Source organism: Oncorhynchus mykiss, chromosome Y (genome assembly GCF_013265735.2).
Source record: "Oncorhynchus mykiss isolate Arlee chromosome Y, USDA_OmykA_1.1, whole genome shotgun sequence".
Lineage (NCBI taxonomy): Eukaryota > Metazoa > Chordata > Actinopteri > Salmoniformes > Salmonidae > Oncorhynchus > Oncorhynchus mykiss.
Window position 1 is genome coordinate 2,090,628 of NC_048593.1, and position 24,395 is coordinate 2,115,022.

Consider the following 24,395-nt stretch of genomic DNA (forward strand, 5'->3'; position numbering starts at 1 on the left):
ATCCTTCCCTTTTGCTCTTCTTGTGTTCTTCCTCTTATCCCTCCTTCCTCCTTCCTTCCCCCTCTAACAAATAAGGCAGCATGCATGGCGTATCCATCTCTCCCGCTCTCCCTCCCACCCCCTCGCTCTCTAACATTCTTTAGTCTTTTGTGCCTTTGGAGTCGTTTTTCTGTATTTTTTCTGCCCTTCGCAAACTAATCAAAACACTGGAGTAAACTATGGATACAAATGATATTGAAACATCCTATCATGCTGAGGGTCATGTATTATTATCATTATTTTGGCCACCTTAGAAGGTTGTTGGAAAAATTACTTGTCTCATGCACAAAGTAGGTGTCCTAACCGACTTGCCAAAACTATAGTTTGTTAACAAGAAATTTGTGGAGTGCTTGAAAAACGAGTTAATGACTCCAACCTAAGTGTATGTAAACTTCCGACTTCAACTAAGTATTCAGACCCTTTGTTAGGAGACTTGAAATTGAGCTCAGGTGCATCCTGTTTCCATCCTTGAGATGTTTCTACAACTTAATCGGAGTCCACCTGTGGTAAATTCAATTGATTGGACATGATTTGGAAAGGCACACACCTGTCTATTTAAGGTCCCACAGTTGACAGTGCATGTCAGCAAAAACCAAGCCATGGGGTCGAAGGAATTGTCCGTAAAGCTCCAAGACAGGATTGTGTCGAGGCACAGATCTGCAGAAGGGTACCAAAAATTGTCTGCAGCATTGAAGGTCCTCAAGAACACAGTGGCCTCCATCATTCTTAAATTGAATAAGTTTGGGCAATCTGCGCAATCTGTGGAGAAGGGCTTCGGTCAGGGAGGTGACCAAGCACCTGATGGTCACTTCTTACAGAGCTCCAGAGTTCCTCTGTGGAGATGGGAGAACCTTCCAGAAGGACAACCATCTCTGCAGCACTCCACCAATCAGGCCTTTATGGTAGAGTGGTCAGACGGAAGCCACTCCTCAATAAAAGGCACATGACAGTTTGCCAAAGGCACCTAAAGGACTCTCATACCATGAGAAACAAGATTCTCTGGTCTGATGAAACTAAGATTGAACTCTTTGGCCAAGCGTCACATCTGGAAGAAACCTGACACCATCCCTACGGTGAAGCATGGTGGTGGGAAAGCAAGGGAAAGATGAATGGAGCAAAGTACAGAGAGATCCTTGGTGAAAACCTGCTCCAGAGCACTCAGACTGGGGCGAAGGTTCACCTTCAACATGACAACGACCCTAGGCACACAGCCAAGACAACGCAGGAGTGGCTTCTGAATAGAGGGTTTTTATAACTCTATTGTGTCTGTGTGAACTGAAAGTGAGCTCTGGGAGATTTAATACTGACAAAAGATTTACGATGTCGGTTACCAGACCTTGGTCTCTACACAATGAGAACAGTCTTTACAGCAGATACTGTTTGCTGTGAATTATTAGTATCTTTCATACGAATCTTAACCTTGTGACCCATTCCATACATCTGTTGTTTGTCATGAACATCCAGGAGGATGGACTTTGCTATAAAATGCTATAGCTCAAATCCGCTCATTGATCTCTCAACGGATCGTTGACAAGCTCCATTACTGCAGTAATGAAATAATAACGTTTGCTTGTTTTGAAGAAATGTAAAAGGTCTCTCCTTTTGATTACAATAATTCCACAACATTCATCCTGAGAGTTTGAGAGGATCTGCAGAGAAGAATGCGAGAAACTCCCCAAATACAGGTGTGCCAAGCTTGTAGCATCATACCCAAGAAGACTCGAGGCTGCCAAAGGTGCTCAAATAAAGTACTGAGTGAAGGGTCTGAATTTCTAAAAACCTGTTTTTTCTTTGTCATGAGGTATTGTGTGCAGATTGAGGGGAGAAAAATTATTTAATCTGTGTGTGAGAGTGAAAGTGTTAATTCATACAGAAATGCAAGTTCTTATGAGTATCTATGTGCATGCGCATGTATATGATCTATTTCTATTGTAATGCCACTGGTGGGTGCAAGATCTCCACTATCGTCTAGGCTTAATGTGCTCAGCCTGTAATATACTTGTGTCCCCCCCCTGTGACCGGTTCGTACATAAAACATTGTCAATTCAGGCTGTAAAGGCATCAGTTTCCTCTTTAACTAGCTTTAATGGCGTGCCGCTGCGGGGAAAAAACACGGGGAAAATATGCATACTCTCGTAATATAACACCATTTTCCGCCACCATTTCTGGATTTTCAGATGACTTCCGGGTGTTGGCTGAACGCGGTGTGCAATCAGGTTGTAGCAGTCTGTTGTTTACCCCTGGCTGACCGTGGGGCACACCATCAGGCATTAGCCACTCTTTCAAGGTGGTGAAAATTGTTTTATTAAGACAGTACTTAACCAGTTTTTTGGCTGGTGGTACACCATTAAAGCTAGTTAAAGAGGAAACCGATACCTTTGCAGCCTGAATAGAGGATGTTTTATGTACAAACCGGTTACTGGGGCACACTAGTGTATAACTGGCTGAGCAAATTAAGCCTAGACAATAGTTGAGCTCTGGCGGCTGCCTAGGCTAGTAAAGAATGTGTGTATCATCATTGTCATGGCACTTCATACTATATTCCCTGAGAGGAATCCCCTAATCTTAATCTGAGTGCATCCCACCTGCCTCTGAGATTTATACACCTGCTTCTCCATTCCATATTCCCCTGCCCTTTGACCCCTAATCCCCCCCCCTCCCCCCCGTGTGTGTGTGTTGTGTGGGAGTGTTAGTTTAAGGGTTTACAGTAGTTTGTGTGTGTATACGAGCTTGAGTGTTTACAGTGTTGGCTTTCGAGAGTTCCGTGTGTGTGTGTGTTAGAGGGTTTGTTGAGTTTGCAGGCAGAGTTCAATGTGTGTGTTAGCTAGCTAGGCGTAAGATAGGTATCGACACTCATGCGTGTGTATGTTTGAGGTGTGTTTTAGTAAATGAGTGTGTATGATGAACACCCTCTGAGTGTGTTCTCAATCTCTTTCGCAGCCAAGAGTCTCCTCAACAAGAAGGCTGATATCAAGGTAAGACACAAACATGTGTATCCTCCCCTCTATCTGCCCCTCCTGCAATTGCAATTGACAGTGATATGCTGTGTTTTGTGGGCATGCTCTTTGGGTGTGTGTGTGTTTATTCTCACTCTGTGTACACTGGGCATTATGTCACCTCTGTGTGCGCGTGTGTGTAGCCTATTAGTCTGACTGTCAGGCATAGTCGGATACGCTCTAGCTATGTAGTTAAAATGTAACATTCATGTGGACTGACTTGATCGCACAGAGGTCAAACCAAACATACTGTATATATTATATCATCAGCTATTTTTTTTGTGAGCAACTTTTTTATTTCGTTTAGTAATTTTTATTTTACAATCAAATAAATGCATGAAAAGATAACCCCGACCCATTCCCCACTCAGTCCCCATCCACCCGCCTACATCATCCCTCCCCACCTGGAAACCATGCTTCCCACCCAGTCTCCCTGGACTAGCACCGTTTATTCTCGCTGTCGATAATTCTGATTTTATAACATCTAATAGTAACTGTATCCACTGGTTAAATTGCAGAGAGTGATGTGGTTGCCATCTTAGAACTTAAAACATTCACAGCAGTGCTGCATGTCAGCAGTAATCTTCTCTGATTGATTGAGAGATTCAAGGGGCTATCATCGTTAAGTAGCACAATAGGGGGGATGAAAATGGCGCCGTAGAGAGAACACGGTGTTTCAGCGAGCTCTCGTGGCATTCGTAAATTTATATTTTTACATTAATCTCCTAGCTTGAAAAAGTGGTAGAATTGGCTAAACAAGTTACCATATAATGAGTCTTGACGACTTTTTCGCAAAAATCTCCGACAACATGCCCAACAGAACTACTAAGAAGTCGACCAAAACCCCCACCCCTGTGGATGTGCATGAGGAGCTAGCTAACGTTAGCGAGGCTAGCACCATTGCGGATACAGGCACAATGGACCTGGTGATTCAAAAGATGACTGATAACATTACTAAAGTGATCGATGCTAAGATAAGAACGGTCTTGGAAGCAATAGCAGGCCATTCAGCTGAACTACAGAGGGTTGTGGAACGTGTTGTTGAGGCGGAAGGAAGAATTGATGCAGTGGAAACTTCAACTACATCTATGGACGCTAAGCTAAAAGCACTTGAGAAACAGGTGCGCGAAATGGCGGAGCACATTGACGACTTGGATAATCGAGGACGCAGATGCAATATTCGTGTTGTGGGACTCCCGGAAAATTCTGAAGGGACACGTTCAGTAAAATTCTTTGAGGAATGGATCCCTGGCTACCTACAAATGGACACTAAGGCAGGCCGTGTGAAGCTGGACAGAGCCCATCGCTCTCAAGCACCGATACCCGGTCCCAATCAGCGCCCACGGCCGGTGGTTATAAAGTTCCACAACTTCACCGACAAGCAGCGCGTCATGGATGCGGCTAGAAACATCGGCTCTGATGGTAGTCAACGTAAAATTCCTAAGGTTTTATTCTTCAATGATTATTCCACGGCGGTTGTACGAAGACGCAAAGCGTTTGATGAGGCGAAGGCTCGACTCAGGAGAATGAAGATGGACTACGCACTGTTGTACCCGGCCACATTGAAGATTATGGTCAACGGATCACCTAAAAAGCTCTACACACCTGAAGAGGCTGTTGCGTTTATTGACTCTCTCGGGGAAATAACTTTTAAGCTGCACCTCAGCAGCATTGGATAACTTTGTTTATTTTTGGTTGAATCTGATCATGAAACAGTGACGTGAGTCCTCACGTACTTCGGCTCAGTAATATTCGTATCTTTATTATTTTTCTTGCTAAAGTAATAGCCGCTATAGCTCAGGCTGAGATATGTGTGAATCCATATTGGTGCCCAGGTTTGGTTTTAGGTGGAAGAGCCTCAATATTCTCCTATTGATTTTCTTTTCCATACATATAAAGGATGAGGCTATGGAGCGGCGATGCAGACTTAAGAGTCTACATTGGAGAGTTGAAATCCCCTGCATGTTAGCTAGTGGGAAAACCCCCTTTTGGATCTTTACATGTTTAATTTTTGGGTTTAGTATAGTTCGAGTTCAGGGTTCATATCGTTTATGCTCAGTGAGATGGAGGAGAGTTCAACACATGGAAAAAGGTACCACCCCACTTTTACAGTGGGATTCAGTCTGGATATTGAATGGTCAAGATACAATGGCAGGTAATGGACTGCGTGTATGTACATGGAACATTAGAGGGAGCCATAACCCCATTAAGAGGAAGAAGGTACTATCTTTTTTGAAAAAAAAAATATTGATATTGCCCTGTTGCAAGAAACTCATTTGGAGGATAAGGAGCACCTGAAATTACAACAAGGGGGGTTTGGTCAAGTGTTTTTCTCATCATTTACATCCAGAAGTAGAGGGGTAGCAATTCTGGTGAAAAATAACTTACCACTTAAGGTCTTGAATTGTGTGAAAGATAAATTTGGTCGCTTTGTTATAATTAATGGTACTTTACAAGGGCAGAACATTTCTATAATGAATATTTACTTCCCCCCTGCTCACCCCCCTGATTTCCTCACTAAGGTTTTTCTAGACTTTTCAGAATTAAACTCGGACACTGCAGTGGTTGGAGGAGATTTTAACTGCTTGTTGAACCCCCTTATTGATAGGTTCCCCAGCGGTTTAGCTTCACTCTCTCCTCAAGCTAAGTCACTTAAAGCTATTTGTGATGATCTGGGGTATGCGGATGTCTGGAGAGCTTTTCATCCCTCCAACAGAGAGTTCACTTTTTTCTCTGCACCTCATGGATGTCAGACTAGAATATATTATGTTTTTGTGCCCAGGACGTCTCTGCAGTCTGTTCTATCCGCTAGGATAGGAAGCATAGTCATATCTGATCAGGCTGAGGTGATCCTGGACATAAAACTCAACGGGGCATTCAATCGGTCAAGACATTGGAGGTTGAACACAACCATTCTTAAAGACCATACATTCACATCATATTTCATTACAGAGTTTAAAGCATTTTTCTCTATTAACTCTCAATCAACAGATAACCCCTCGCTCCTTTGGGAGACCTGTAAAGCGTATGCCAGGGGTCTGATTATGTCATACACAGCTACTAAGAGACGGAAAAAGCGTGAAAAGCAAAAAATGTTAGAGGGTGAATTAGGAACTAAAGAGAAGGACTACATTAAAACGCCCACTCCTGCCCTATTAAAGGAAATATCAGTCATTAGATCAACGTTAGACTCTCTCCTAACACAGGACGCTGAAAAGAAAATGAGATTTGTGAGGCAAAAGCTATATGAACATGGCGATAAGCCAGGAAAGTACTTGGCATACCTAGCTAAAAAGAGAGCTGTCTCTCAGTCAATTGCTACTATTACTGACTCTGATGGTAATCACTTATATGAAAATAAATTGATAAGTGACTCATTTAAGAAATTTTATACAAATCTTTATGCCTCAGAACTGCCAAATGATGCACCCAAATTAATGGAGAACTTATTTTGTAAGATTGAGCTCCCTACTATCTCCGAAGAGCAGCGGTCCCTCCTTAATGCCCCTATTACCAAGGAAGAGATAATGTTCGCAATTAAGAATATGCAAAATGGTAAGGCCCCAGGACCAGACGGGTTTTGTAGTGAGTTCTATAAAGAGTTCCATGGCCTGATCCTTGAGCCATTGCGGGATATGTTTAATCACTCATTTTCAAATGACCAACTCCCTCAAACGCTGAGAGAAGCCAACATTTCACTTATTCTCAAAAAGGGAAAATGTCCAGAGTCTTGTTCCTCGTACAGACCAATTTCCCTTCTGAATGTGGATAGAAAATTGCTTTCTAAAATTCTAGCCACAAGATTAGAGGACTCACTGCCATTAATTGTGAAAGGAGACCAAACTGGCTTCATTAAGGGCCGTAAGTCATGCAACAATGTCAGGCGGCTTCTTAATGTAATTCAAGCTTACCAACAAAGTGCTGTGGATGGTCTGGTGCTCTCCCTAGATGCTGAGAAAGCATTTGATCGTGTGGAGTGGTCTTACCTATTATTTGCTCTAAATAAATTTGGTCTGGGTGACAACTTTATAAAATGGGTGAAAGTTTTATATGATGATCCTCAGGCTGCTGTCCTTACTAATGGGCCAAGGTCAAATAACTTCTCTATACACAGAGGTACCAGACAGGGCTGTCCTTTATCCCCCCTCTTTGCACTCGTTATGGAACCACTGGCCGAGGCCATCAGGGCCTCTATACAGGGGCTGCTCATTGGTGATGTTCACCATAAAATAAGCTTGTATGCTGATGATGTCCTGATATTCATCTCTAGTCCCGAGACTTCAATTACAGCTCTTATTAATATTATTGAATTATTCAGCGAATTCTCAGGCTACAAGATTAACCTAACTAAGTCAGAGGCTATGCCACTTGGTAGCCTGCACTCTGTACCTAATACTTCTCCCCCCTTCCCTTTTAAATGGTCTCCCTCAGGTTTCATGTATCTGGGTATATTTGTAACTCCTAAATTCCAGCAAATGTACAAAGCCAATTTTGTTCCCTTGTTTGATACAATAAGACAGGATCTGGAGCGCTGGAACTCTCTCCCGATTTCTTGGTTGGGTAGAATATCCCTCTTGAAAATGAACATTTTACCTAGACTACTTTACCCAATCCAAATGATCCCAGTATTACTCTCCAATAAGGTAATAAAGGATGTAAATGGATGGCTAAGTTCCTTTATATGGAGTAAACGCAAACCAAGACTTAAGATGGCAATATTGCAGCTGCCAAGTTCTATGGGCGGCTTGGACCTGCCCAATATCAGGTTCTATCAATGGTGTGCCCACCTTTGTTATATTTCTGACTGGATCACAAATGATGACTCCTCTATTTGGTTAGGCATTGAGACTTCTCTTTCAAAATACCCCTTACAGGATCTTTTATTTTTCAGAAGTTTTAAGTCTGTAGAAGATCACTGCAATAATCCCGTTACACTTAACACACTCAAAGTATGGAGGTCAGTTCAACGCTTCCTGGGAAGGTCCAAACTAACCTCTGCTCTTACCCCAATTCTTAACAACCCAGATTTCAGTCCAAGATTGCTGGATGCCGGCTTTAACTCTTGGCTTAATAAGGGCATACGCAGGCTAAATGACTTATTTGTTGATAAGATTTTGTTGTCATTTGAGCAGATGGTCGAGAAATATCGACTCCCAAAGCAGGACTTTTTCCGCCTCCTACAAGTAAGACATTATATCCTGAAGGGCACCACCTTAATTGGTAACCCTGATGTGTCTGTCATTGAAAGAATGCTTTTTTTCCCCACAAAGGAAAATGTCTGTAAGTCTGTTTTATGATACTTTAAGGTCCCTTTCTGCTGTCAACACACAGAGGGTGAAACAAGTGTGGGAGAAAGAATTGTCTGTTACTATTGACGAAGAGATGTGGGAGGACATTTGGATATATGCAAAAACAATATCTATATGTAATCGTACTAGAGCAATCCAATTAAGAATAATACACAGATTGCATATATCCCCAAATCGCAGACATGCTTTTAGCCCCACCTCCTCTTCCCCTCAGTGTCTTAAATGCAAAACTGATACAGGCACCCTAACACATTGTTTATGGTCATGTACCAAAATACAGAAGATACTGGTCTGGTGTTCTGCAAGAAATTGAAAAGATCCTAGGGGTTGATCTAGAGTTGGACCCAGTTTCTTTACTGTTAGGTCTCCCTAGTAGGCAGGTTACTTCTGTGGGTAAAAGGAGGCTTTACAACATCCTCGCCTTCGCAGCGAGGAAAAACATCCTTTTACAGTGGATTAGTGATAAGGTTCCTTCTATTAAAGATTGGCATAAGATACTATTTGAATGGGTGCCTCTGGAATATCTGACATGTACATTGCATTCTAAAACAGACCAGTTCTACAAAGTATGGGAACCTTATCTAAATTACCTAGAACCTGAGGTATCAGCTATTATGCTGCAAGGATTCTCGTAGAATGACGGGGATGTATGTATTTCAGAACTACACTGTACGTTCCATGTGTGGAACCTAACCTCTTGGTTTAAACTGAGCTTTTTTGTTTCATTTCTGTTTGTAAGTTTGTTTAAAATGTATGTATTGAGGGACGCAATGATGGTGATGGGGTGAGAGAAGCTTTCTGTGTGCTTTGTCTCTGTTGTATCTCTTAATATGGGTGAAAATTGTAAAATTCCAATAAAAATACTGTTAAAAAAAAAGTAGCACAATAGGTGGAAACCATTGAATATTTAAATTCATGCACTTCAAAATGTATTTTGTAATTTTTCCCCAGAAGCATTTACAGTGCCTTCAGAAAGTATACACACCCCTTGACTATTTCCACATTTTGTTGTGTTACTACAGACGGAGTTTAAAATTAATTTAATTGAGAATGTGTGTCTCTGGACTACACACAATACCCCGTAATGTCAAAGTGGAATTGTTTTTTTCTTATTCTTTTTTTATTTTTACGAATTAATTAAATTAAAAGCTGAAATGTCTTGAGTCAATAAGTATTCAAACCCTTTTTTTATGACAAGCCTAAATAAGTTCCAAAAAAATGTCACATTCACATAATTAGTTGCATGGACTCACTCTGAGTGCAATAATAGTGTTTAACATGATTTTTGAATGACTAGCTCACATCTGTACCCTCTACATTATCTGAAAGATCCCTCAGTCAAACAGTGATTTCAAACACAGATTCAACCACAAAGACCAGGGAGGTTTTCCATTGCCTCGCAAAGGGCACCTATTGGTAGATTGGTAAATATTTTTTTTAAAGCAGACATTGAATATCCCTTTGAGCATAGTGAAGTTATTAATTACACTTTGGATGGTGTATCAATACACCCAGTCACTACAAAGATACAGGCGTCCTTCCTAACTCAGTTGCTGGAGAGGAAGAAAACCGCTCAGGGATTTCACCAAAAGGCCAATGGAAGCCTGTACAGAATCCAAATATTCCAAAACATGCATCCTGTTTGCAATAAGGCACTAAATTAAAACTGCAAAAAATGTGGCAAAAACCGAAGCGGTATTTTTAGGGCAAACACAACACATTCAAGAATGGTGGTGGCTGCATCATGCTATGGGTATGCTTGTCATCGGCAAGGACTAGGAAGATTTTTTGATAAAAATAACCGGAATAGAGCTAAGCACAGGCAAAATCCTAGAGGAAAACCTGGTTCAGTCTGCTTTCCAACACACACTGGGAGACCAATTCACCTTTCAGCCGGACAATAACCTAAAACACAAGGCCAAATATATACTGGAGTTGCTTACCAAGATGACATTGAATGTTCCTGAGTGGCCTAGTTACTGTTTTGACTTAAATCAGATGGAAAATCTATGGCAAGACTTGAAAATTGCTGTCAAGCAATGGTCAACGGGATACCAAGGTCATATTTTTCGATATTCTGTTCCAGTTTAAGGCCAGGCAACACAGGCAAAAATTGAGATTTTGCTTCCATCTGTCAATTTTCAGATTTTGGAATATTTTGATACTATAACTTCCATAAAATGTACAAATAAATTGGCAGTAATGTATCTAAATATTTTATTTGTATCATTTTATCTTAACTCCGTCAATGACACCTACCATAAATGTCATTCTTGAAAGCATGTTTCATGTAGAACTTCAACCGCTATTTTTAAACTCTCCATGTTGAATCATGTCATTCAAAGGCTTGTTTTCCCAAAGCATATCGTAAACTAGTCCATACATGGCTCTATCCTTTGTAGACGTAGTGCTTCGTGTTGACAGATTAGTCATTTCCTGACATCCGATTGGTTACTGGTATTTAAAGGCAGCATTGGATAACTTTGTTTATTTTTGGTTGAATCTGATCATGAAACAGTGACGCGAGTCCTCACGTACTTTGGCTCAGTAATAAAATTTGAAAATCTTGAAAAATATACCTACAGTATGTGAATAAAAATAGGCACTCAGTTAGCCAATGCAAGAAAAGCAGTGACTGAAAGAAAAAAATGCCTGATCCGCCAATCGAGGCAGGTAGAGGAGGAAAAGGAGAGCGTCGAGACGCAAATTAGTTGAGATAAAGATGACAACCAGCAGCGATCAACCAGACAGCAGCCAGCCAACAGTGGCTTTTATTCCACATGTCTCAAATTAACCAACTTGAACATGATTTGATTTGCCCAAAGTTTCTAAACAATGGACTGAAAACCACCACCCAGTGATTCTGTCATGATAGAATGTGCAGACTGTGAAGGTGATCAAGATTTATTTAGGATAAGTATTTACACTTCCTCCAGGCTGCAGGAGTGCTCCAGGGGAGATGGTTCTTCTAGCTCACGAACTTGGACTTGGTTATGCAAATATTAAGAAAATAAGCAAAGTCCTAGGGATTCCTTCATTGAGTCTCAGCTCATATTTGTATTTATTATGGATCTACTCTTCCTGGGGTCCAGCAAAATGAAGGCAGTTTATACATTTTAAAACTTTACAATACATTCATAGATTTCACAACACACTGCGTGCCCTCGGGCCCCTACTCCACCACATATCTACAGTACTAAATCCATGTGTATGTCTAGTGCGTATGTTATCTTGTGTGTACAGTTGAAGTCGGATGTTTACATACACCTTAGCCAAATACATTTAAACTCAGTTTTTCACAATTCCTGACATTTAATCCTCGTAAAAAAATTCCCAGTCTTAGATCAGTTAGGATCACCACTTTATTTAAAAATGTGAAATGTCAGAATAATAGTAGAGAGTGATTTATTTCTGCTTTTATTTCTTACATCACATTCCCAGTGGGTCAGAAGTTTACTTACACTCAATTAGTATTTGGTAGCATTGCCTTTAAGTTGTTTAACTTGGGTCAAATGTTTTGGGTAGCCTTCCACAAGCTTCCCACAATAAGTTACAGTGAATTTTGGCCCAGTCCTCCTGACAGAGCTGGTGTAACTGAGTCAGGTTTGTAGGCCTCCTTGCTCACACATGCTTTTTTCAGTTCTGCCCACACATGTTCTATGGGATTGAGGTCAGGGCTTTGTGATGGCCACTCCAATACCTTGACTTTGTTGCCATTTTGCCACAACTTTGGAAGTATGCTTGGGGTCATTGTCCATTTGGAAGACCCATTTGCGACCAAGCTTCAACTTCCTGACTGATGTCTGAGATGTTGCTTCAATATATCCACATAATTTTTCTTCCTCATGATATCTATTTTGTGAAGTGCACCAGTCCCTCCTGCAGCAAAGCACCCCCACAACATGATGCTGCCACCCTCGTGCTTCAAGGTTGGGATGGTGTCCTTCGGCTTGCAAGCCTCCCCCTTTTTCCTCCAAACATAACGATAGTCATTATGGCCAAACAGTTCTATTTTTGTTTCATCAGACCAGAGGACATTTCTCCAAAGAGTACGATCTTTGTCCCCATGTGCAGTTGCAAACCGTAGTCTGGCTTTTTTTATGATGGTTTTGGAACAGTGGCTTCTTCCTTGCTGAGAGGCCTTTCAGGCTATGTCGATATAGGACTTGTTTTACTGTGGATATAGATACTTTTGTACCTGTTTCCTCCAGCATCTTCACAAGGTACTTTGCTGTTGTTCTGCGATTGATTTGCACTTTTCGCTCCAAAGTACGTTCATCTCTAGGAGACAGAACGCATCTCCTTCCTGAGCAGTATGACGGCTGTGTGGTCCCATGGTGTTTATACTTGCGTCCTATTGTTTGTACAGATGAACGTGGTACCTTCAGGCATTTGTTGATTGCGCCCAACGATGAACCAGACTTGTGGAGGTCTACAATTGGCTGATTTCTTTTGATTTTTTTCCATGATGTCAAGCAAAGAGGCACTGAGTTTGAAGGTTGGCCTTGAAATACATCCACAGGTACACCTCCAATTGACTCAAATTATGTCAATTAGCCTATCAGAAGCTTCTAAAGCCATGACATAATTTTATGGAATTTTCCAAGCTGTTTAATGGCACAGTCAACTTAGTGTATGTAAACTTCTGACCCACTGGAATTGCGATACAGTGAAATAATCTGTCTGTAAACAATTGTTGGAAAAATTATTTAGAGTAGAGGTCCTACCCGACTTGCCAAAACTATAGTTTGTTAAGAAGAAATTTGTGGAGTGGTTGAAAAACAAGTTTTAATGACTCCAACCTAAGTGTATGTAAACTTCCGACTTCAACTGTATGCATGCATGTGTCTGTCTGTGCCAATATTTGTGTTGCTTCACAGTCTCCGCTGTTCCATGTGGTGTTTATCTTTTTTTTTAAATCTAATTTTATTGCTTGCATCAGTTACTCAATGTGGAATAGAGTTCCATGTAGTCATGGCTCTATGTAGTACTGTGTGCCCCCCATAGTCTGTTCTGGACTTGGGTAATGTGAAGAGACCTTTTGTGGCATATCTTGTGGGGTATGCATGGGTGTCTGAGCTGTGTGCTAGTAGTTTAGACAGACAGCTCAGTGCATTCAACATGTCAATACCTCTCATAAATAAAAGTAGTGATGAAGTCAATCTCTGCTCCACTTTGAGCCAGGAGAGATTGACATGCATATTATTAATATTAGCTCTCTGTGTATGTCCAAGGGCCAGCCGTGCTGCCCTGTTCTGAGCTAATTGCAATTTTCCTAAGTCCTTTTTTGTGGCACCTGACCACACGACTGAATCAAGATGCGACAAAACTAGGGCCTGTAAGACCTGCCTTGTTCAAAGTGTTGTTAAGAAGGCAGATAATTGTTTTATTAGACAGACTTCTCCCAATCTTAGCTACTATTGCATCAATATGTTTTGACTATGACAGTTTACAATCTAGTGTTACTCCAAGCAGTTTAGTCATCTCAACTTGATCAATTTGCACATTGTTAATTGCAAGATTTAGGTTTTAGTGGGTGTTTTGTTCCAAATACAATGCTTTTAGTTTTATAAATATTTAGAGCCAATTTATTCCTTGCCACCCACTCTGAAACTAAGTGCTTTGTTGAGTGTTGCAGTCATTTCAGTTGCTTTAGTAGCTGACGTGTATAATGTTGAGTCATCCGCATACATAGAAAATTGAAAAAAGCAAGAGGCCTAAACAACTACCCTGGGGAATTCCTGATTCTAACTGGATTATATTTGATAGGCTTCCATTAAAGAACACCCTCTGTGTTCTGTTAGACAAGTAACTCTTCATCCACATTATAGCAGGGGGTGTAAAGCCATAACACATACATTTTTCCAGCAGCATACTATGATCAACAATGTCGAAAGCTGCACTGAATTCTAACAAGACAGCCCCCACAATCATTTTATCATCAATTTCTCTCAGCCAATCATCAGTCATTTGTGTAAGTGCTGTGCTTGTTGCGTGTCCTTCCCTATAAGAGTGCTGAAATTCTGTTGTCAATTTGTTTACTGTGAAATAGTATTGTATCTGCTCGAACACCATTCTTTCCAGAAGTTTACTAAGGGTTGGTAACAGGCTGTTTGGTCGGCTATTTGAGCCAGCAAAGGGGGCTTTACTATTCTTGGGTAGCGGAATGACTTTTAGCTTCCCTCCAGGCCTGAGGGCACACGCTCTCTAGTAGGCTTAAATTGAAGATGTGGAAAATAGGAGTGGCAATATCGTCTGCTATTATCCTCAGTAATTTTCCATCTAGATTGTCAGACCCTGGTGGCTTGTCATTGTTGATAGACAATTTTTTCACCTCTTCCACACTGACTTTACGGAATTCAAAAGTACAATTCTTGTCTTTCATAATTTGGTCCGATACACTTGGATGTGTAGTGTCAGCGTTTGTTGCTGGCATGTCATCCCTAAATTTCCTTATCTTGCCAATGATAAAGTCATTAAAGTAGTTTGCAATATTAGTGGGCTTTGTGATGAATGAGCCATCTCATTCAATTAATGAAGGAGCCAAGTTGGCTTTTTCCCAAAACATTTAAGGTGCCCCAAAGCTTTTTACTATCATTCTTTATTTAATTTAGTAGTTTCTTTTTCTTTAGTTTAGTCACATGATTTCTTAATTTGCAGTACGTTAGCCAATCAGTTGGGCTGCCAGACTTAATTGCCAGACTTTTGCCTCATCCCTCTCAACCATACAATTTTTAAATTCCTCATCAATCCAAGGGGATTTAAGTTTTTATAGTCATTTTCTTAATGGGTGCATGCTTATTAGTAACTGGAATAAGTAGTTTCATAAATGCACTAAGTGCAGCATCTGGTTGCTCCTCATTACAGACACTACAGACCAGAAAATATTCTTTACATCATCATAATATGAATCACTACAAAACTTACTGTATGACCTCTTTGCACTATATTAGGCCCAGCCTTTGGAACTTTGGTTTTCTTAGATATGGCTATTATATTGTGATCACTACATCCTATGGATTTGGATACTGTTTTAAAGCAAATTTCTGCAGTATTAGTAAAGATGTGATCAATACATGATGATTTCCTTCCTGTGCTGTTTGTAACTACCCTGGTAGGTTGACTGACAACCTGAACCAGGTTGCAGGCACTGGTTACAGTTTGAAGTTTTTTCCTGAGTGGGTAGCTTGAAGATAGCCAGTCAAAATTTAAATCACCCAGATTTAAATACACTTCTCTGTTGATATCACACACATTATCCAGATACTGACTGTTAGCACTTGGTGGTCTATAGCAGCTTCCCACAAGAATGGGCTTTAGGTGAGGCAGATGAACCTGTAGCCTTATTACTTCAACAGTATTTAACATTAGATCATCTCTAAGCTTTACAGGAATGTGGTTCTGAATATAGACTGCAACACCTCCTCTGTTGGCATTTCTGTCTTTCCGGTACATGTTATAACCATGTATTGCTACCACTGTATCATCAAAGGTAATATCTAAGTGAGTTTCAGAGATAGCCAGAATAAGAATGTCATCTGTTACAAGCAAGTTATTGACTTCATGGACCTTGTTTCTTAGGCTACGTATATTAATATGGGCTATTTTTAGCACTTTTCTTGGTTGCTTGATGGTTTTTAATGCTTTACTTGGAAGCTTAGAGGTAGACTTACTCATGTTATTTACAATGGAGCTGATTATGCAGCTCACCCTGCACTAAGTGGTCTTCCTACTATTGCACACAGCCTCAGTGCTAACAGTGTAACTCTGGTTTATACTCTCATGATTACTGCTTACAATAGCTGTAGGATAAACAGATGTACATGATCTTAGGGGCATTGGCACCGAATACATTTGATGCAGCATTATGATGACTCATTGTCACAATGGTAGGGATTAACCGAGCTGGTCTTGGATCATTTACCAGTCATTGTTTCAACGTAGCCTTGAAATGCATGAACAGAGTCCAGGAGCCAAGATGATTTGGATGGGCTCCGTCATTCCTGTAGAGTATCTTCCGTTTCCAGAAGGTATCAAAGTTATCAATAAAAGTGACTCCACCAGAGCTACAGTTACCTTTTAGCCAGATGAGTAATACCAACAGTCTGCTGAATCATTCACACCCGAGGCCCAACTATGGGACTGCACCTGAAATTATTGGTAGATTTTTGGAGTCTTTAAATGCTAAAATCAGTTCTTCTGATGTCATTTGACCCCACATGGACTACTACAGTGTCAGCTCCCGGCATCTGTGGTAGAACAGTCTGAAGCAGCCATGTTATGTCCTGTACTCGTGTTCCTGGGTAGAACAGTCTGAAGCAGCCTTGTTATGTCCTGTACTTGTGCTCCTGTGGTAGAACAGTCAGAAGCAGCCTTGTTACGTCCTGTACTCGTGCTCCTGTGGTAGAACAGTCTGAAGCAGCCTTGTTATGTCCTGTACTTGTGCTCCTGTGGTAGAACAGTCTGAAGCAGCCTTATGTTCTGTACTCGTGCTCCTGTGGTAGAACAGTCTGAAGCAGCCTTATGTCCTGTACTCGTGTTCCTGGGTAGAACAGTCAGAAGCAGCCTTGTTATGTCCTGTACTCGTGTTCCTGGGTAGAACAGTCTGAAGCAGCCTTGTTATGTCCTGTGCTCCTGTGGTAGAACAGTCTGAAGCAGCCTTGTTACGTCCTGTACTCGTGCTCCTGTGGTAGAACAGTCTGAAGCAGCCTTGTTATGTCCTGTACTCGTGCTCCTGTGGTAGAACAGTCTGAAGCAGCCTTGTTATGTTCTGTACTCGTGCTCCTGTGGTAGAACAGGCTGAAGCAGCCTTGTTATGTTCTGTACTCCTGTGGTAGAACAGTCTGAAGCAGCCTTATGTCCTGTACTCGTGTTCCTGGGTAGAACAGTCAGAAGCAGCCTTGTTATGTCCTGTACTCGTGTTCCTGGGTAGAACAGTCTGAAGCAGCCTTGTTATGTCCTGTGCTCCTGTGGTAGAACAGTCTGAAGCAGCCTTATGTCCTGTACTCGTGTTCCTGGGTAGAACAGTCTGAAGCAGCCTTGTTATGTCCTGTACTCGTGCTCCTGTGGTAGAACAGTCTGAAGCAGCCTTGTTATGTTCTGTACTCCTGTGGTAGAACAGTCTGAAGCAGCCTTATGTCCTGTACTCGTGTTCCTGGGTAGAACAGTCAGAAGCAGCCATGTTATGTCCTGTACTCGTGTTCCTGGGTAGAACAGTCTGAAGCAGCCTTGTTATGTCCTGTACTCGTGCTCCTGTGGTAGAACAGTCAGAAGCAGCCTTGTTATGTCCTGTACTTGTGCTCCTAGGTAACACAGGGTTTTTGCCTTGGGGACCGAGATGTTTCTCACCATAGAGCTGCCTATGTTGACAGCTGGTGATGTTGAAGGTGTCGGTCTCTCAGGCAGCCTCACGGTCTGGTGTGGCTGGGAGCTCCGAGGATCTGAGCCAGATGTAGAAGCCACCAGAGAGGGCGACAGAGCCGAGGACAAAGACGCAGGTACTTCCGGATCCGATCTTGATTGGGAAGCCACCAAGGACGAAGGCACCGGAACCTCTGGATCCAGGGCGGCAAAGCTGTTTCTGGTCTGTGTCAGTTCCGGGCTCAACATCTCCATGGAGACCCCCGTTGCCAGAGGACGCCTTCTTCGACTTCCACGTCGCGTGACATACCTCCATGGCTGGTTGGGTCAAGATCAGCTCCGTTCTCCAGGGAAAGGGGAGACCCCTTTGGGGATGGAACCCTGCCAAGCACCGGCCAGTTGGCTGTGGAGAGCCAACACGGCGGCAAAAAAGTCAAATAGAAAAAATTAAAAGTAGGTGGGCGTGGGTTCCACAGTAGCTTATGTAGGTTTGCTACTTGCTTGCTAAGAGTAGCTACATTGGAAGTCAGCATGGTCCACATTGTCCCCGAACAACATGACAGGAGAGTGACAGGTAAATAAAAAGGGAGAGTAGCACATTATTTTCAGGTGACTTGCTGTGTATAAATAATATTTAATTCCTTGCTCCAGCAAATGTATTCAAATTAACAAAGAGTGATAGGAAAACATAACTATACAATGAGACTGTCACATAGGCATACAGTGTCATAGGCCTGTAGCCCAATGTGATTAGTGAGAAATTAGCTTTATATGAAGTGCTGATATGCTGATATTTAGTCCTGCAGTTATGTCTGTAATGTCAACTTTCTGCACTTTAGTTGCAGAGATTCAGAGAGGGCTACAGTCAATGGAGAGTGCTGCAAAGATAATTAGATGAGCATGTGCAGATATCGACCCAGACATAAGAGTTACTGGATGAGGATGCCATCATAGACATTCATGTATCCTTCGATGGCACTTGGCACAAGAGAGTCACTTCCACCTACGGGATAGGTGTGTGCATTGGTGCTGGTATCAGTGAGCCATAGAAAATGGAGGCAATACATGTTTTAATAGAGAGTGGTACCTGTATGTCAAATGATAACGTCCTCAAAATATAGCACGGAGGAACCCAGAATGTCTGAACTCTGTAATATGGTCGCGATGCCCCAAAACTGTCTTCATGGGCAAAAGCCGCATTGACGGAGCAGCCAGTATGGCAATAGCCACGTTCAATGAGGGAGCCACTGCTATAACAAATGTGATGGACAGATTGTGGCTTGACAGCACTTTGGTGACACTGGAGCAATCAGAGAGGAGTTGAGAGAGCTGATGCTGCTTCAATGGAGTGTGCCAAGCATAGGCGCAGGTCCCATGACACAGTCAAGAAAGTAAAGCATCCCCAGCAACAACTCAGAGGGCCTTACATAGCTGATTAATCTTCTGCACATTTTCAACCATCCTTGTATGTGACGAATTGAGCAAAGTGGTGTGAATTTGCCCAACAGACCAGTATTCAAAGCATATGCTTTATTGCTTGAAACAAATGTATTAAACATGCTAATGTATTTGTAAAAGGTATATTTGATGTGTCAGTTTAGTAGTGATATGAATAAGAGTTTAATTAATGTGACAAATTGTCATTTTTTATGGAAAGGGCATTTTAATTGCATTTAGCCTATCTCCATTGTATCCAAATGACATGTTCCCGGTGCGCCAATTCATTTGTCTTCAAAGGACATGCATTCCCATTGTTCTTAGAGCTTAGTCAGAATTTCTGAAGCTTTTTTTAATAGCTTGTCATTTTGATTTTAAGTGTCATGTGTAAATATTTGCAAAATATGCATCCGTCATACATGTGAATAGTTAAAAAAATATATATAATAAAGAGATGAGATGACAATATTTTAATCTGTAGAAGTCTGACCATTGAGTTTATCACAATAACAAACAAACGTTCTGCCTTAAAGCAATGTGTTGAAAAACAGATTGTAAAATGCAAATTAGCACATATTTAAGGACAGTTTGCCTCATTTGCATATCATTTAGAAATGTATAATTATATAATACAATAATATTTATGTATACTTTCAACTGGTAAAGTTTAAGTCTGATGAGTGTAAAGGGAGAAAAATCCCTATTAGCCTGTGTTGCCTGGCCTTGAGCGTGGTTCAGATTCATTTAGATCTGTGGACCATATTTTTAATGGCTTTCCAGAAGTTTGTATATATTATAGAAATTAGTCCTTTCTCGGTCCCAGATTATTTATAAATCCCATAATTGGATGGTTCGGTAGTTGGCTTTCCTAAGGGACTCCATAGGCCAGCATAGCTGACTTAAATTGTAAATAGAAAAAAGGATTTGCCTCGGTATGTGTATGCATCTTTCACATTTCGGAATGTTCTCAAACTATTATTGTCCATGTTATCCGCAAGGGTACGGATCCCACATTTGGACCATTGGGGGGGGGGGGGGGGGGGGGGGGGGGATGCATAAGGCCACCTTCCAGACCTCAAGGCATTATTGTGAAATATTGGAGTATGGGCATGCCATTCTGATTCCCAGTTAAGTTTTTCAATTTTACGCCAAATAGAAATTGTGTGAACATAAGCTGTTCTATAGAGTAGAGTTTTAGATGGGTGAAAAATTAGTCGATGGAGTCTCGTCAGCCTTAAGGACAGATTCTGCTGGCTGTTACGAATCCCTTTGGCCCGACAGTCTGGGGGGGGGGAAAATGGTAAACGAGACCCGTAACACAACTCACGCAAATTATAGTGAAAATGTAACAGTGAGAACAAATAACCACGACAACTTAAATCTACCGTCAAACTCATGGTTTATTAGTAAACACACGGTGATGGTCTGGACCCAAGGAAAGAAACAATAAGCATCCAAAAACACCCCTAAGCTAGACTAGCCTATTTCAACCACAGCTAACTAACCAAAAATACACTGGGTGGTCCGCCCAGTTCTAACTAGTGTATTTAACTAAGTTTATCTACGGGTAGTATATGCCCATGGGCAAACTGTCTGGTTACCCCCTTTTCCCCACCAAACAAACACCATAACCAAAAACAATACTCACAGTTGGGGACAAAGTGACATGTATCCTAAACCACACAAGAGCGCTACAAACATATGGCATTTACAGAGAGATTGCTCCAGAGAAGACAACGGACAGGGTTTTTAAACCAAGGGATAGGAGCTGTGATTGGGTAGGAGAAAAGGAGCAGGTGTCTTCTGATTAGCGACTGATTGGGGAATGATGATTGCCACCTGTGAGTAGGGGAGATGGAGAGAAAATAAATACACACAGGATACACACAGAATACACTGGCATTGGTACACTAACACAACATAGGATGTACACACAGATTACACACACTAAACGGTATCCCAGCCACATATTTCACCTGTGACCTTTGATCTGAGGCCAGAGCTGTCAGGTGTATAACCCATCCTCAACCTCTAATCTCCATCTTACTCCCTCCATCTCCCGCCATCTTTCCCTCTTTCTCTACCCCCCCCCCCCCCCCTCTCTCTCTGGGTGGCAGGGTGCTAATCTCAGATTATTTCTCTCTCATGATTAATCTGTCGTCATGTAATCTTTCTCTGTACAACCATCTGCACTTCCCTCTCTTACTCTCTGTTCCTCTCTCACCGACATCACAGCAGCACTCTGCAAACTACACTAGAGCTACAGAGCCTAGGGAAAGTAAATACACCCCTTGCCCAGTTGTCACATTGTGCTGCCTTAAAATGTCATTAAAAAAGTGTAACATTTAATGTTCTACACAACCAGCTCCACATTTTCCAAGAGGAAGAAAAAGTATAGAACTGTTTCTAAATTAAAGGCCTGGTGCAGTCAAAAAAAACATGATGTCACCAGGCAGTCTGAAAACCTCCTCCCACTCCATCCCAACAGGCTGGAATTTCAGGCTGTCTTTTCAAACAGCTCTTACACTAAAAGGGCTTTTTCAGAAATGTCATAGTGTTCTTCCAAACTCATAGGTGCTGGAGTGTTGGTCAGGATCCAAATAAATATTAAAGGCGCAACACCCAGGTCTTTTGAACACCTAATCCTGGGATAGAGTTGCATTTTCCAGCGGGCCCATAATCACTTTTTTATGCAAAAGACTCACTAAAACGGCTTTCCAAGAGTGTTCCTGAGGGGTCCAGTGTAAATTCTGGCTTAAACCTCCTTGAAAATCAGAGACAAGGTTTGAATATTGCTGTCCATCAATGACTCCCAACCCAATTGAGCTTGAGCAATTTTGACAAAAACAATGGATATACTGTATGCTGCCCTAAGAGTTGGTAGAATCTTATTCAAAATGATTTACAGCTGTAATTGCTGCCAAAGGTGCTTCCACCAAGTGCTAACTCTAGGGTGTGAAGACATATGCAATCAAGACATCTTAGGTTTAAAACAAATATTTTTTTTTTAGAAAATGTTCTATAGTTTTCCTTCACTTATAAAATGTGGAGCTGCTTGTGTAGATCAATAGGGAAAAATGCAAATGTAATAAATTGTTAGATTTCATTTTAAGGCAGAAAAATGTGACAATTGTGCAAGGGGTGTGTAGACTTTCACTAGGCACTGTACTTGGGTTCAGAACACAAACACACACACACACACATACTACTGTATCTCCCTATGAGCAACGGGCAGTTGTGCTCTATCTGTGCAGCCCAGTGGTTACATACTGTAACTAACAGGAATGGACCAGGACCACTTACTCTACCTCTTTTCCTCTCTCTGTCTGAATCACCCATTCATCTATTCTCTCCTCCCCTCTCTCTCTCCATCAACCCCTGCCACCACTCTCCACCACCTCAAGGATGAAATGGGTTCTCCTACGCTGGGTTGGGTGTGTTTGAGTGTCGGATGAGAATGTTACTCTTGCTCTGTGTCTGAACTTTGGGTACCAGGAAGAAGACATAGAAGCTACAATATCATCCGCTGTACCACTGGCGTCGCTTAGCAATCATCTCAATACACACACACACACACGGTTTTTTTCTCATATTGTTGCTATGGGGCAGTATTCTACATCCACTAGCTATATATCCATTCCATTTATATCCACCATATAGGAGCATAATTGGTGTCTGGTCTTTTACATTTCAATGATTGTGTTTGATTATTTTATTGTTTCTATATTGTTCTAGGATCATTTGTGTAACTGTAAATCATTCCTTTTTACATACAATCCACACGTATCCTCAGCATTCTTCATACCCCTTATGGTGTTCATGTCCGTCTCACTCTCTCCTCCATCTCATCACTTCATCCAGAGATGGAAATCCAGCCCCAAAATTCACATCTTGGTGAGGATATCATTGTATCCCTCTTCCCCCCTCTTCTCCTCTCCCTCCTCCCCTGTTTCTCCCTTCTTCTCTCTCTCCATCCTCTTTTCCTCCTCTCCTCTCTCTCTCCTCTTCTCCTGTCTGCCTTCTCCATCACATTTTCAATTGTCTCTTACTCATCCTCTCTTCACGAGTCACTTGTCAGTGATTGCTCATTCAGACAGTCCACCTGAGAGTGTGTGAGAGAGACAGACAGATATGCTATGTTGCATTGCTACGGGTTTGACATGACAAATTATTTTTCCGACTTGGTATGAGGGGTTAGCCATTCTCCCAAACACAATCAGTTATTGTGTGTGTGTGTGTGTTTTCTCTAAAGTGTCTGTGTTGTTGGTCTTGGTCAAATACACCACGTTCCAGGTTCCACTAAAACCTCTGATATGCTTTGATATGATTGATGGAATTGGAGTGCTTCTCGCTACATCACACACATGCTCATTGGGTAGGTGGTACAGCGGAAGGGGAGTGGTGGGTATGGGTAGGGTCGCAGATGAAGAGACCTAATCCAATTCAGCTCTAAACCATTTGATCTGTTGAGCTTCCAGTTGATCAGACTTGTGTTATATGAGCTGTAGGTTGTCTATCTATCTCGGCTCAATCACTTCTAACCCAGCCCACACACACTAACCACACCCTTCGATAGCCTCAATCACTTCTAATCCCGCCCGCCCACAGACACTAACCATGCCCTAAGATAGGCTGGCTGCACACTAACATCCGGTTGTTTACAACCCCTCTGAGGCTAATATGGCTGAGGTCTGAGGAAATGGACTCATTCAATTGCACTGGACTGATATACTGGGCAGGATCAATACTGTGAGTCAGTGGGTGTACAGCCAACCTATCAGAGGGTGGTCCGGGGGTGGCAGCTTAACCACTAGACCAGCCTCTGGCACATATGCCTTTTATCTAACCTCACCCACATCCTTACACCCACATCTCTCACTTTCCTTGTCTGTTGTGCCATAATTTAACCCATTTCTTTTGGTCCACTGCTGCAGCCTAACAGCACGAGAAACAGCACAGTCACCAGCCCCAAGGGAACCCCCTCTGCTGCACTGGTACACTCCTCCTTTATATATCACTCCGTCTCCCCTCTGTCTCTATTCAACTATATTCTCTATTTGTCTCTGTCAGTCTCAATTTCCTCTGTGTTTTTGTTGGTCTGTATCTGTTTTTCTCACTGTCTGTCTGTGTCTGTTTATCTTTCTCTCTCCATATCAGTCTGTCGGTCGATCTGTCTTTGTCTCTGCATCTGTCTCTCTTTCTGTCTCTGTCTTTGTCTTTGCCTGTCTTAACCCCTCATCGCCTACCTGTCAGT

The 24,395-nt window shown here is 41.9% G+C and overlaps 1 protein-coding gene across 7 annotated transcripts in view; it reads left to right on the top strand.

The window, feature by feature from the left end:
- The window catches only part of LOC110509551 (calcium/calmodulin-dependent protein kinase type II subunit beta), a 62,796-nt gene that overhangs the window by 32,082 nt on the left and 6,319 nt on the right, over positions 1-24,395 (top strand). For 5 of the 7 annotated variants that reach the window (XM_036967689.1, XM_036967688.1, XM_036967687.1 and 2 more), the window contains 2 exons: positions 2,980-3,014; positions 24,076-24,135. In XM_036967689.1, coding sequence (XP_036823584.1) covers positions 2,980-3,014; positions 24,076-24,135 — 95 coding nt within the window. The remainder of the gene's footprint in view (positions 1-2,979; positions 3,015-24,075; positions 24,136-24,395) is intronic. The other 2 variants (XM_036967691.1, XM_036967692.1) reach the window with 1 other exon arrangement.